Source organism: Cetorhinus maximus, chromosome 4 (assembly GCF_964194155.1).
Source record: "Cetorhinus maximus chromosome 4, sCetMax3.hap1.1, whole genome shotgun sequence".
Lineage (NCBI taxonomy): Eukaryota > Metazoa > Chordata > Chondrichthyes > Lamniformes > Cetorhinidae > Cetorhinus > Cetorhinus maximus.
Window position 1 is genome coordinate 11318033 of NC_135882.1, and position 12313 is coordinate 11330345.

At 43.1% G+C, this 12313-nt stretch overlaps 1 protein-coding gene across 6 annotated transcripts in view; it reads left to right on the top strand.

The window, feature by feature from the left end:
- ofcc1 (orofacial cleft 1 candidate 1) overlaps positions 1-12313 on the top strand; it is a 322374-nt gene that overhangs the window by 72931 nt on the left and 237130 nt on the right. For all 6 annotated transcript variants that reach the window (XM_078539931.1, XM_078539933.1, XM_078539934.1 and 3 more), the window contains 2 exons: positions 6567-6684; positions 9579-9818. In XM_078539931.1, coding sequence (XP_078396057.1) covers positions 6567-6684; positions 9579-9818 — 358 coding nt within the window. The remainder of the gene's footprint in view (positions 1-6566; positions 6685-9578; positions 9819-12313) is intronic.

Genomic DNA, 12313 nt, shown 5'->3' on the forward strand with positions numbered 1-12313 from the left:
GTGCTCTATAAAATTTGGCAGACATTGTGCACACAGCAAGCTCCCATAAACAGCAATGTGATAATGACCAGATGACCTGTTTTTATGAAGCTGATTGAGGGACAAACACTGGCCAATACACCAGTGATAACTCCTCTGCTCTTCTTCAAACTAGTGCCATGGGATCACTTATACCCACCTTAGAGGGCATAAAAGGTGCTATATGAAAACAAGAACAAGAAGAAGAGAGAAAGAGGAAAGCTGTGGTAGAGCACATTGTGAACATGCTTTGGAAAATTGCAGACATGGTACCTACGATTCTCCATCAATTGTAACCAATAGACAGAAGTTCTAGACCACAGTGCTTATGAGTTTCCAATATGCACTCACAACAGGCGAGGTACCTCCCGTGTGCTTGGAACTTGGAAAATCAATCTTAAAATATCTAACTATTAAGGGAGCTTGGATGTGGAACCGGAATATTTCTATGCTGATGAGCCAGAACTGACATGGCATCACTGCAGCATTGATCCATTTGAGTGTGTCTCAATAAAGGTAGAACAATGAGTTGGTATAATTTTAAAAGGGGGTGCAAAAGCAGAGAGGCCAACAAGGGGGTGTGTATACACAGATCTTAGGAAGGGGCAGGGCAAGTTGAAAAGGCAATTTAAAAAAAAGTGGGATCCTGGACTTTATAACTCGTTGAAATGAAAAAATGCTTTTCTTCCTTGCCAATTTGGACCCTTCCTTTTCTCCTGATTGTGGTAACTCCTTATTGTACGTTTTCACAGACACTAGTCCACCTCCCAAACGTGGCCACTTTTCATTTGTAAGTCTTGGCGATGACTACCAGCAGACTTTTCAATCCCAGATGCATCACAACTGAGCCTTGTCTTCATCCAACATCCACTTCCGGCAAGGGTGATAGGACAGCAATCAGGAGTAGAAACCCTGGCTGAGTTTCACTTCTCTAAACCAAGGCCTTTGAGGACAATTGTGGAATCCTTACCCCTGCCAATGTAGAGGCCAACTAACTCAGTACAGGCCCATAATGAACCCAGGACCTTCTTAGTTGTGTATGTGTCAACTGCTCACTATAAAAGTTAAGTGAGCCAATAGGGGTGAATCCAGAAGCAATAGGAGGAAAAGAAAGAACTTGCTTGAAAGAACTTGGGTGGATGTGGGTGAGGAAAGGATGTTTCCTCTTGTGGGAGAATCAGTGGGTTGCTGTTTAAAAATAAGGGGCCGCCCATTTAAGACAGACATGATGCATGTTCGTATTTCATAGAATCAATAAAATCATAGGGCAGAATTTTCGGGAGTGGGCGTGGGCAGGCACGGAGCCAATCGCTGCCCGCAATCGGCTGCGCACCTCCATTTTATGTGTGTGGGTCAATTAAGGCCCACCCTGCGTGACGCATGCCCGGCAGTGCTCAGCGCTCCCTGTGCGGGCGGGGGGAAGGAGGGAGAGTCGGGGCCTGCGCTCTTTTGCGCGCAGCAGTCTCCCTGAGGCACGGAACTGCCTCAGGGAGATGAAGTTCAGAATGAAAATTTTTAATAAAGACAGATAAAAATTATTTAGACCTGTCCCCTCATGTGACAGTGTCACATGAGCTGGGACATGTTTACGAATTGTGAAAAAAGTATTTATTTATTTAATAAAACCTTCAGGAAACCTCAGCCCGCTTGTGATGAGGTTTCCTGAAAAACGTAAAGGCCGCTTCAGCTCTTCATCTGCCCAGCAACCTTAAGGTTGGACGGGTAGCATTGACAATTACTTCAATTGGTTTATTAATGGCCTTAAGAGGCCTTTGATAATTTGGCGGGCACACAGCCGCCCCTGCATGCCGATGTGAAAATTCTCCCTATAGAAAGGTGACAACACAGGAGGCCATTCAGCCTGTTGTGTTCATGCCGGCTCTGTGCAAGAGTTATTCAGCTAATCCCACTCCCCTGTCTTTTCCCTGTAGCCCTCCAAACTTTTTCTTTTCAGAAGACAATCCAATTCCCCTTTGAAAGCCACGATTGGATTTGCATCCACCCCACTCTCCGGTGGTGCATTTGAGATTCTAACAGTTCACTGCCTAAAAAGGGTTTGCCTCATTTTGCCATAAGCACCCTGCACAGCCTTGGGATAGCTCAAAGCTCAAAATTTATATAAGGCAAACTTTGAAGAGATGAGAAAAGAATTGACAGCAGCAAACTGCACTTAACTGCTGAAGGGAAATATGACAGACCCACAGTGGGAAGTATTCCGAGAACTAATTGGTACAATACCAAACCAGTACATGTCGCTAAAAGACAAAAGGCTCTACTTGTGTGGTTGAGCAACCATGGTTAACAAATGAGTTAAAGGATAGAATCAAACTCATGGAAAAGGCTGACACAAGTACGAGGAATAGTTTTTTAATATATTTATTCTTTCACAGGATGTGGGCATCGCTGTCAAGGCCAGCATTTGCCCTTGAACGGAGTGGCTTGCTAGGCCATTTCAGGGGGCAGTTAAAAGTCGACCACATTGCCTATGGGTCTGGAGTTAATGTAGGCCAGACCAGGTAAGGGCGACAGATTTCCTTCCCTAAGGGATATTAGTGAATCAGATGAGTTTTTACAACGATCAATGATAGTTTCATGGTCACCATTACTGAGACTAGCTTTCAATTCCAGATTTTATTACTTGAATGTAGAAAGTTGTAGGTTCCAGGTCCCCTCCAGGACTTGAGCACAAATGTCAAAGCTGACACTCCAATGCAGTACTGAAGGAGTGCTGCACTGTTGAGAAGTGCTGTATTTTAGAAAATCGCAAACACACCAATCTAGAGTTTCTTTCTATTGGTTACAATTGATGGAGAATCATAGGTACCATGTCTGCAATGATCCAAAGCATGTTCACAATGTACTCCGCCACAGCTCTCCTCTTTCTCTCTTCTTCTTGTTCTTCATTCCGTGCTGGTATACAGTTCCATCTCTGTGCCCAGACAATGGACCCAATGTTGATTCTCACTCTGAATTCCTTCCCATGTGGCCAAGGACCTGATCTCCACTCAACACCTCAGGCGATTCAGGGGCAAAGAAAGACTATATTCATATAGCACCTTTCATGACCTCAGGACATCTGAAAGCACTTTATAGCTAATGAAGTACATTTTGAAGTGTAGTCACTATTGTAGGAGGCACAGCAACCAATTTGGATTTTCAGTTTCTAGTCCTATCCTATTACTAAAATCTGTGTAAGAAAACTGTCAGATGAATCACAATGTTTATTTACACTAAGTATAAATTAAGTCCTGCCCCGCACTTTCCTTACACAGTTACAACTTCTGGCCTCCTCTTTGAGATGCCATTTGATCCAATAACCAACCGCAGCTGAGTGAATTGAGTAGATGGTGAAATAAGAACAGAAAATGTCGGAAATACTCAACAGGTCCAGCAAAATTTGTGGAGAGAGAAAGAGAGTTAAGGTGTCAAACTGAAATGTGATGCGTATGAACTGAAACATTGTATGGTGAATGAAACTGCCAAATTCACTCCAGCTATCAGAAGTCAGAGGCATCAACAATTGCCTGCACCAAAATGTTTGCTACAAATTTAGGGAGAGCAACTCAGTTTTGGCATGATTTCACGTTGGCATCAATTTTGAGGCAGTCCACTTCAGAGAGTTCCTGGGTACGTTACCAGCTCTGCCAACATAGCTGCCCTATTCTGCTGGTCAGGTGCTTAAGAAACAAACTTTCGGTTTGGACATGCATGGAGCATTTAATTGATATGTCACCCATACATGTGTATGCATGTGTTAAGCATGCAAAGTAAAAGGAAAGCTTCCACATGTCAAACTCTAACCCCATCCACTGCAAGAGCCACCATATGAAATTCCTTTGTCGGTAAAGTTGAGGGTGCTTGTACAACAAGAGTGCGAACCAGAGGCATTGAAGGGATGTGAAAAGAAAGCTATCAAAAGTCATAAGGAAGGACAATAAAAAGCACAAATGGTCAGTCATGAATGGATGGTTTCTCCTGTCGACTTATACAGACTGATGAAACAGGTTCACTCTGTTTTCCCCACGGCTGTGAACCTCATAAATTCCTTTGTGAGTAATGTTTGAGAATGCACATCGAATGAAGCTTCTTGACTGACTCTTTACAACAACTGCATGACCTTCACCTCCAGGGAGATACATGATGATGGACGTTCCCTACTACTGGGTGAATGGCCAAGTACGCCGCATTTGAAGGAATAAAGGCTGGTATCCAGCACGATAGCTCCAAGTGAAACTCCGCAAATGTACTGAAAATAAAACATTTACTGAGAACCAGCATAGCAAGTGAAACATCTCTGTCCTGCCTGGCCATGCAGATTCAATGACTGAGCTCAGACTGTGATGGGGAATGTAAAAACAAGTCATTAAATATCTATTAGAATGGGCTTCCATGGGAGGTGGTAGAGATAAACTTGAGTTTTTAAAAAAATGATCGATCTAGTTCTTGGCATCTTCATCGTTCCTGCACCAATCTCTTATGCTGTGCGTAATACAAGATCCTGAAGGGGCTCGATAGGGTAGACGCTGGGAGATTGTGTCCGCTGGTCGGGGAATCTAAAACTCGGGGGCACAGTCTCAGGATAAGGGCTGATCATTTAGGACTGAGATGAGGAGAAATTATTTCACTCAAAGGGCTGTGAATCTTTGGAATTCTCTGCCGCAGAGGATTGCGGATGCTGCAACATTGGATACATTTAAGGCTGGGATGGACAGATTTTTAGTCTCCCAGGGAATCAAGGGACATGGGGAGTGGGCAGAAAAGTGGAGTCGAAGCCCAAGATCAGCTGTGATTGTATTGAATGGCGGAGCAGGCTTGACGCTCCATATGGCCTACCCCTGCTCCTATTTCCTGTGTTCTTTTGTTAAGAAGAATGGCCGCGGCGTAACATCTTTTCACAATCGTGGCGATGTTAATTTTTTGGCCCAGAGGTGTGTTGGCAGTATTACAGGGGGTTGGTTTCAACTTTGCCACCTGAACACTACCCTGGCAGAGCAGCCTGCCCACCTGTGATGGAATGCGCCTGATCTTTTGCTTCAGGCCAGGGTTGGTACCTCCCCAGCTTGGCAGATAATTTCCACGTCAGCAGTGAGCTGGCTCTTTGAAAGTGCCACCCAATTAAACCCACTGTGTCATAGTTTTCCTTTTTAAAAAATGGCATTGTCTAGTAAGTTTGAGTATTTATTGAAAACATCTCCAGCATAATGTAGTTTAAGATTTGCAGGGTTGAACTTTCTATCGGTTTTGAGATACAAAGTTACATTTCTATTTTCCAAAATGTTTTAATCGTAGTAGAATAAAGTTCTCCCGTAGAATAGGTGTCAGCTTGTCTCACTTGCTATACTTAAGCCTCTGCATTAGGACTTCTTTCATTCAATTCTCACTCAGGCCTTGAACACGTAGGCCAGGATTTTGCCGTCGTCAGGTGGGCTTGGTGGGGGTGAGCGGGCACAGTTGGGAAGCCGCCCGCCGCCTGTAATCAGGCTGTGACCATGATTTCACGCTGACGGGCCAGTTAAGGCCCAGCCAGTGTGAAAGGCGTGCTGCAGTGCTCAGCGATGCCTGTGTGGGAGGGAGGAGGGCAAGCGAGGAATTTCGCACATGCGCGCAGGAAAAGCTCCCTGAGGCACAGAGCTGCCTCAGGGAGATGAAGATTTTTGAAAATTAAAAATATAGAATTTTAAAATGTTAAAAAAACATATCCCCTCATGTGACTCTGTCATTAATGAAATGTTTAAAATTTTTATTTAATTTTTAACTGCTGTTGGAAACCTCATCCCGCCCGTTGATGAGGTTTCCTATAAAATGCAAAAGCTGCTTGGCCTTTTCGTCTACCCGCCAAATATAAGTTTGGACGGGCAGCGAAATTGGTACTTTAGTGGCCTTAACGGGCCTGTTAATTGTAGGTGAGTACGCTACCGACTCCCGCAAGCGCCGACCGACCAAAATATCGCGCGAGTGCACGATGACAGCAGGATGCTCATCTGACATCATTGCGCATCATTTTATGCTCGGTTGGGTTGGGCACGCGCCCTCCCTGATGAGCAAAAAATGCTGGCAATAAACTAGCGTGGCATTTATCTGCTAATAATGATGAGACATTACAACTGAGGATACTTCTCACACTTCTTGTCATTCAAAAAACACATTGCATGCATTATTGTGTATGTGTGTGTGTTTGTGTGTGTGTGTGTTTGTGTAGGATCTTGCTGTGCACAAATTGCCAACATGTGGCGCCCCAAAAGTCACTACACATTAAACTTAACAGGTCTGAAATCAGGTGCCACATGTATGCATTTCTTCCCTTTTTAATGGTTGCCGATCAATACTTTTAAGTTAGAAATGCTGAGATACATAAATGCTCCTGCAACAATATAATTTTAAAAATTATATACTTTTTCATTAAAAAATGCTAAATACAGACATTGAGTGAGGCCCTCCCCAAAGCTAGGTAACGAAATTAATGTAAATACCATGTTATGCTATTTTATATTGTTTTCTAGAAAGCATGGACTCATTGCAAAATGACCACACAATATATTACATTGCAGTGCAGAAAACCAGTTGCTGAAAGCACTCAAAAGCCGCAGAGGTGAAGTGATGGCTGTGTATGGCGACCTAACTGAAGTCAGACACCAATACAGTGGTATGCAAGGCCGTCGCTGGAAGGTAAGGGCAAAGCAACAAGTTTCCTCCTGCAGCCTTCCATCAAAACTCTTCGTCTGAACGCAGTATCGGAAGCCGGGCTGAGTGAAGTCTTTCAGCAAGTGAGGAGCAGCTATGTCGCCATGCAAATGAGACAGGCCCGAAGATGTAATGAATCTTCTATCAACCTTTCCTACCAGGCTGACAGCTTGCTTTGAGGAAGGTTGTAAACGCAAGAGAGATTGTGGTATAATTCCTCAGACTGGCATTTCTGCCCCCCAGTCACCATTCGATTATCTTCCAAATTGCTGTGTTTCAGAGAGATAAAGATTTTTTATGGCTTGCTGACTTGAAACAAGTAGTATAGCTAGAAAAGCAATGGCAATCCTGCCGTGCATAGCAATTTCATCGGTAAAAGACAAGATCTTCACTTATAAATTTCAAAACTTACTTAGGACAAGTCGTGGAGGGGTAGGGGGGGTGGGGGTTGGCAATAATATAAAATATGTTTTGGCATGCAAAATTATCTAAATATATTTCTGTATGAAATTTGTTGGGGGTGTTTAATTTAGAATGTGTTTAATATCCCAAGCCTTCCTGCACCAGTAATCCTGCCTAGAGGTTTTAAAAAGATTACCTCCATTTTTCATATAATGTTAATTTTGGGTTGCAGTGAGCAAAATATTAAATTTGGATTTTTTTTTTGTTAATTAAAATTTTGTAATTAGAATGAAAATAATTGTCATGCAGCTCAGAGCTTTAAAAATTGTATCGAAGCACACAAAAGAGGCTGGATGTTGATTCTTGTGGAATATTTCTTGTTAGAATTTACGACTTTGCAACCTTTAAACTAACCAATGCTAGGTGGGAATCAAAGCTACATTTTGGGGGGGATAAAAAAGCTAAAAAAGATCCCAGGAATTGCCCGTGACGTCCTGAAAGAAAATAGTTGCGTAGTAAATATTGTTTGCCACACAATTTTTAAAGCAGAAATGTTGACCCGGTTTTACAAGAACACATGTTGCGATGGATGCAGTTTTCCTACAGGGAAGCCAATGCCTGTTACAAGTTCAGGGTCTTTCCTTAGACAGGGCTGTTGGTACAATGGTGTGAGTCGTTGCCATTGAAGAGTCTGCCCGATATCTTAAGCATGTGGCAGTATTACCTGGGGGAGGGGTGGAACAACAGTACCCAACTTGTGATCTGAGCTAAATGTTTGTCTGTTTTGCACATGCTCCTCCTCAATCGATTCAAGAAAGATCACACCTGGTGTGTCAGTACTAGAACTGAATTGTCACAGTTTTGTACAATGACTCGAGATAACAAAACAACAGTAATGATCAGGTTCACTTAATTCAATCAATACTACTTATCTTCGTAAAATACTACAAAATAATGAATGCGCTATGCATCCCCACATTGGTGGACTGCCTTACTTGACGTGGATAGAATAGGGGTGAAATTGGGTTTTGCCAAGCAGCCTCATTTTACAGCCCAGTCTTCTTTACCAGTGGAGCTGCAAGCCTAACTACTGCTGACATAGGGCAATGTCACTCCCAACTGTCCTTGTGCATCTTAAATTCACTCAATGTCTGAACTCAGGAAAACTTGACCTCACAGCTTTCTGTTTGAAGACCTAACTGCCTATTCTGGATCCGACTGTGTGCCTGATTCTCTCTCCCTGTTTCTTTTTCATCTCTCACTATCCTTGGACAGAAGGCAGGTCATTCAGACAACCCTTGCTGAGCGCCCAAAGCCATTTCCCAACATAGGCTAATGAATTGCTTATTATTTACAGTCTATGGGAAGCAACATCAAAACTTACCTCATTACCAGTTTAACCAACTATGATTTCAGTGTCTGTTTTTTTTAAGTTTATGTGAAAACACTTTTATTTAAAAGGCCAACGTTTAAAATAACATTTTTTCCCAAGCTATTTTTTGTGGAAGAATGGCACATACAAATCTTGAAGTGTGATGATGTTCTTGTATCAGGTTTAGAACCTAAAGACTATGGCCACAAAATCGAGCTCCATACATCTGTAGATTTGGCTACAGGTGTCCTTTTGGATCCAAAGGCTCTTTCTGTCAGGAGAGGGGAGTTCATTGTGTTCTCTCTGACCAGGCAGAAGCAGAAAGAACATGCGCATGGCTTTGCCAGGATAGCGGGCTTCCCCATGGTGTACGCTATCACCGACTATACATGTGGCTTTGTGGGTGCTGCACCTAAACGCGGAGATGTACAGCAACAGCAGAAGTTACCACTCGTAGAATGTGTGGTTGGTGTGCGACTGTGCTCAGCACGTCAAGCTGGTGAATGCCCACTGTCCTGCATCAGTCCACTGTTCTTTCTGTTCAGAGACCCTGCCATATCCAGTTCCAGTACCTGTTGCAGCCAGAATGTACCTCCCCTTTAGGAGGTGCAGGCTGGTTTTAAGTAGTGCAGGATAGCTCTAAGTGGTGCGAGCCACGAATGAACTTGGGACCCCTGCTGAAGTGTGCAGCCACTCAACAGCACACTTAACACTGGCTTCACGCCACTGTCATTTAGAGTTGCAAGCACTACAATGTTTGCATGCTGTCTGTATGGCAAAGAGCAGGTAGGTTAACAGCCCATTGTAATCCCCCTGCACCCGTTAACTGGTCTAATCCAAATATCCCCCCAGTGGCTTTCAAATCTTACTGTCGGAATATGAACATAAATGCTTTCTGTATTCACCTGAAATTTCTATCTCACTTGTGTATGATGCAATAAAGGGAGAAGGACCTCAGGTGAATATGCTTCAGATTGTTGTGCCAGGGCGTACACTCTACTGCATAAGGTGATTTTTACAATTGGTGTTTTCTGTTTCTCCACATGTAAACAGTGTTTCCTTAATTGCACTATAAAAGCGTACTTACACAAAGTGTTCCACTTAGGTTGAATGGTCTGGCACACCTCAGCCTGTCCAAATCCAACTGAAGTGTCTGCGAGCTGTGAAGGATAAATTGCCCGGAGGACAGTTCGCCCTCAGGATTTCTCTGTACCGATGCCTTGGGGGCCACCCACTCCGGTGGTCTAAGTTGAAAGATCAGGACTGGGCAGGGACAACGCTACCCGTCCACCATGATGGCAACTTTTACAACATCGAACTAAGTTTCAACCAGAGCATTGCTGTGGTAAGCAATATTATCATTTCAGAAGGCTTACCCTGTCCATGAAGTGAAAGAGCAATATTTCGGCAACTAATTTATTTTGTAGCTTGCTGCACAGCAGACCAGAAGATAAGTGTCTGGAAGATGCACACTCCATGTCTCTCAAACAATGTGTTTACTGTTCATGGTTGGATGATCAGAGAAATCACCAAGTACAGGCGCTGTGCTTTAACTTAGGGAAGGAAGTGTGCATTTTGAAGAGTTTTGTCCTGGATTGCACTTTAAAGGCACTCCCACCATGTTAAAGACAGAGGCTGTGGAGATATTTGCAGTGCATGTCCCTCTTAGTTTTCCCAGCTCAGGAGAATACAAAGCGGAGAAAATAGAGATAATGATATTTATAGGAGCTATGTGAGTTCTATTGCCTGAAAGCAGAGTTACAGTAGAGCATGTAAGAATTGAAAAATAGCCTCCTATCTGGGCTCAGTCTTCTCACACTGCAGAATGAGAGAAAGCACCTGCATCGCTAACCCACGATCCATTTGCATTACATTACAGACTTTCTTGAATTTTATCAAAAGTGCTGTTGATCCCCTGAATGTTCCTCTGGGGTTCTTCCTAAATCTGCGACTCCAATTCACAGTTGTTAAAATCAGGACTGATTGTGCAGCCTCCTATTGTAGCATTTTTTTTAAAACCTCAAAACTTTGGTATTTCTCTCAATCTTTCCCCTGCTCTTTACAACGTTTTAGAGGCTTTTGACCCAAGTTTGGTTCCATCCATTTCACCTCTTTGGCTTTCCTTCCACGTTCGCAGTCACCTGCTGAACAGAATGAGTTGCTCGCTTAGAGGGTAAGCACTGACACAGACTAGATGGACCGAATGGCCTGACTCTGTGTAACATTTTCCTTTGTAACATTTTCATTGCATTTCACTGATATACCACGGCTGTTCACGTGGATTGTCTTTTGAGCAGCTGGAATTTCAGCCTTTGTACGTGACCTCTCTTTGTGTCCCACCTTCATTGTACAACGTATAAGTTTGGCTGATTCTTGGTCCCAAATGATGGATTAAGCAGTGCATTGCAGTGGGGTGAACACTGGCAAGGAAGAATTGAGTAGATCAGTCCTGCCCTTGCAGAAGCACATCTATTTTTACATAATCACAGGAGAAGATTGACTGTGGTTGAGCTTTATCTTTCTTGATAGATAAAGTGTTGATGGTAGAAAGCCCCATAGAGGGATAAAAATGCGATTAAATGGAAACAATCTGCAAATTGCAAGATGCTTAAAAGCAAATTTGGCATATTCTGGATAAACCAGTTGCAAATGGCAACAGTCAACAGCATCAAATAACAAATACCATTGTGGAAGAAAAATAAAACTGCAGTTGGTGGAGATCTGAAATAAAAGCAGAAAATGCTGGAAAAGCTCAGCAGGTCTGGCAGCATCTGTGGAGAGAGAAACAGAGTTAACGTTTCGAGTCCACTATGACTTCTTCAGCACTTCTGGAAAAAAACTATGGTTGAAAGCTAGTTTCAGTCATGGTGACCATGAAACTATCATTGATTGTCCTAAAAAAACATCTGGTTCACTAATGTCCCTTTAGGGAAGGAAATCCCTTGTCCTTACCTGGTCTGGCCTACATGTGACTCCAGATCCACAGCAATGTGGTTGACTCTTAACTGCCCTCTGAAATGGCCTAGCAATCCACTCAGTTCAAGGACAATTAGGGATGGGCAAGAAATGTTGGCCTTGCCAGCGATGCCCACATCCCATGAAAGAATCAAAAAAAGTGTCATTTTGGATTTGAAATGTTAACTCTGTTTCTCTTTCCTGAGCTTTTCCAGCACTTTCTGTTTTTATATTAAATACCATAGTGCTTTTGCTCAGCATTTTTTTTCCCCTGGATCTTGTGAACCTCAGGTCCATGAAGCTGACTAATCACTGGATCGATAAACTCTACAATGTTCAATGTCCCTACAATTGGCTGCTTGCTTTAGATAATGTCTATTGCTGAAAAGGCTTAAAAAATACTGCCAATCTGTGGTTAAGAAATAAAAATTGCTTCATTTTTTTCATCCTACTGAGTGTTGTAAGTGAGATTATGATACTTGGTACAACTTAAGTTCGCCTAGTTTCCAACCAGTATTGATAACATCCAGCTCACCTTTCTTAAACTATAGCAATAATTCCAGGCAAGTGTAGATGCTAATGTAAGGATATTTTCATGCTTTCTTAGTAATTGGCATCTAGCTCCTTCAGTGCAAAACAGCGACACTTTAAAACAGCTGGACTAAAGATAGAGGCCCCAAGACTCTGCGGGGAAGCACACCTTGACCTGTGTGCCTGTCCCTGCCCTCCACCTCTAGCCCCACCAAAGCTCATGAAGCAAGTCCTTCAGTTTGCACAGCCAAGCTGTGCCCGGCTCCATCTGGGATGCCACCTCTCAGCCACAAAGTGTAGGGTTGCCAACTCTATCTAAATGTTACCCAGGAGGTTTCATCACATGACTTGCCC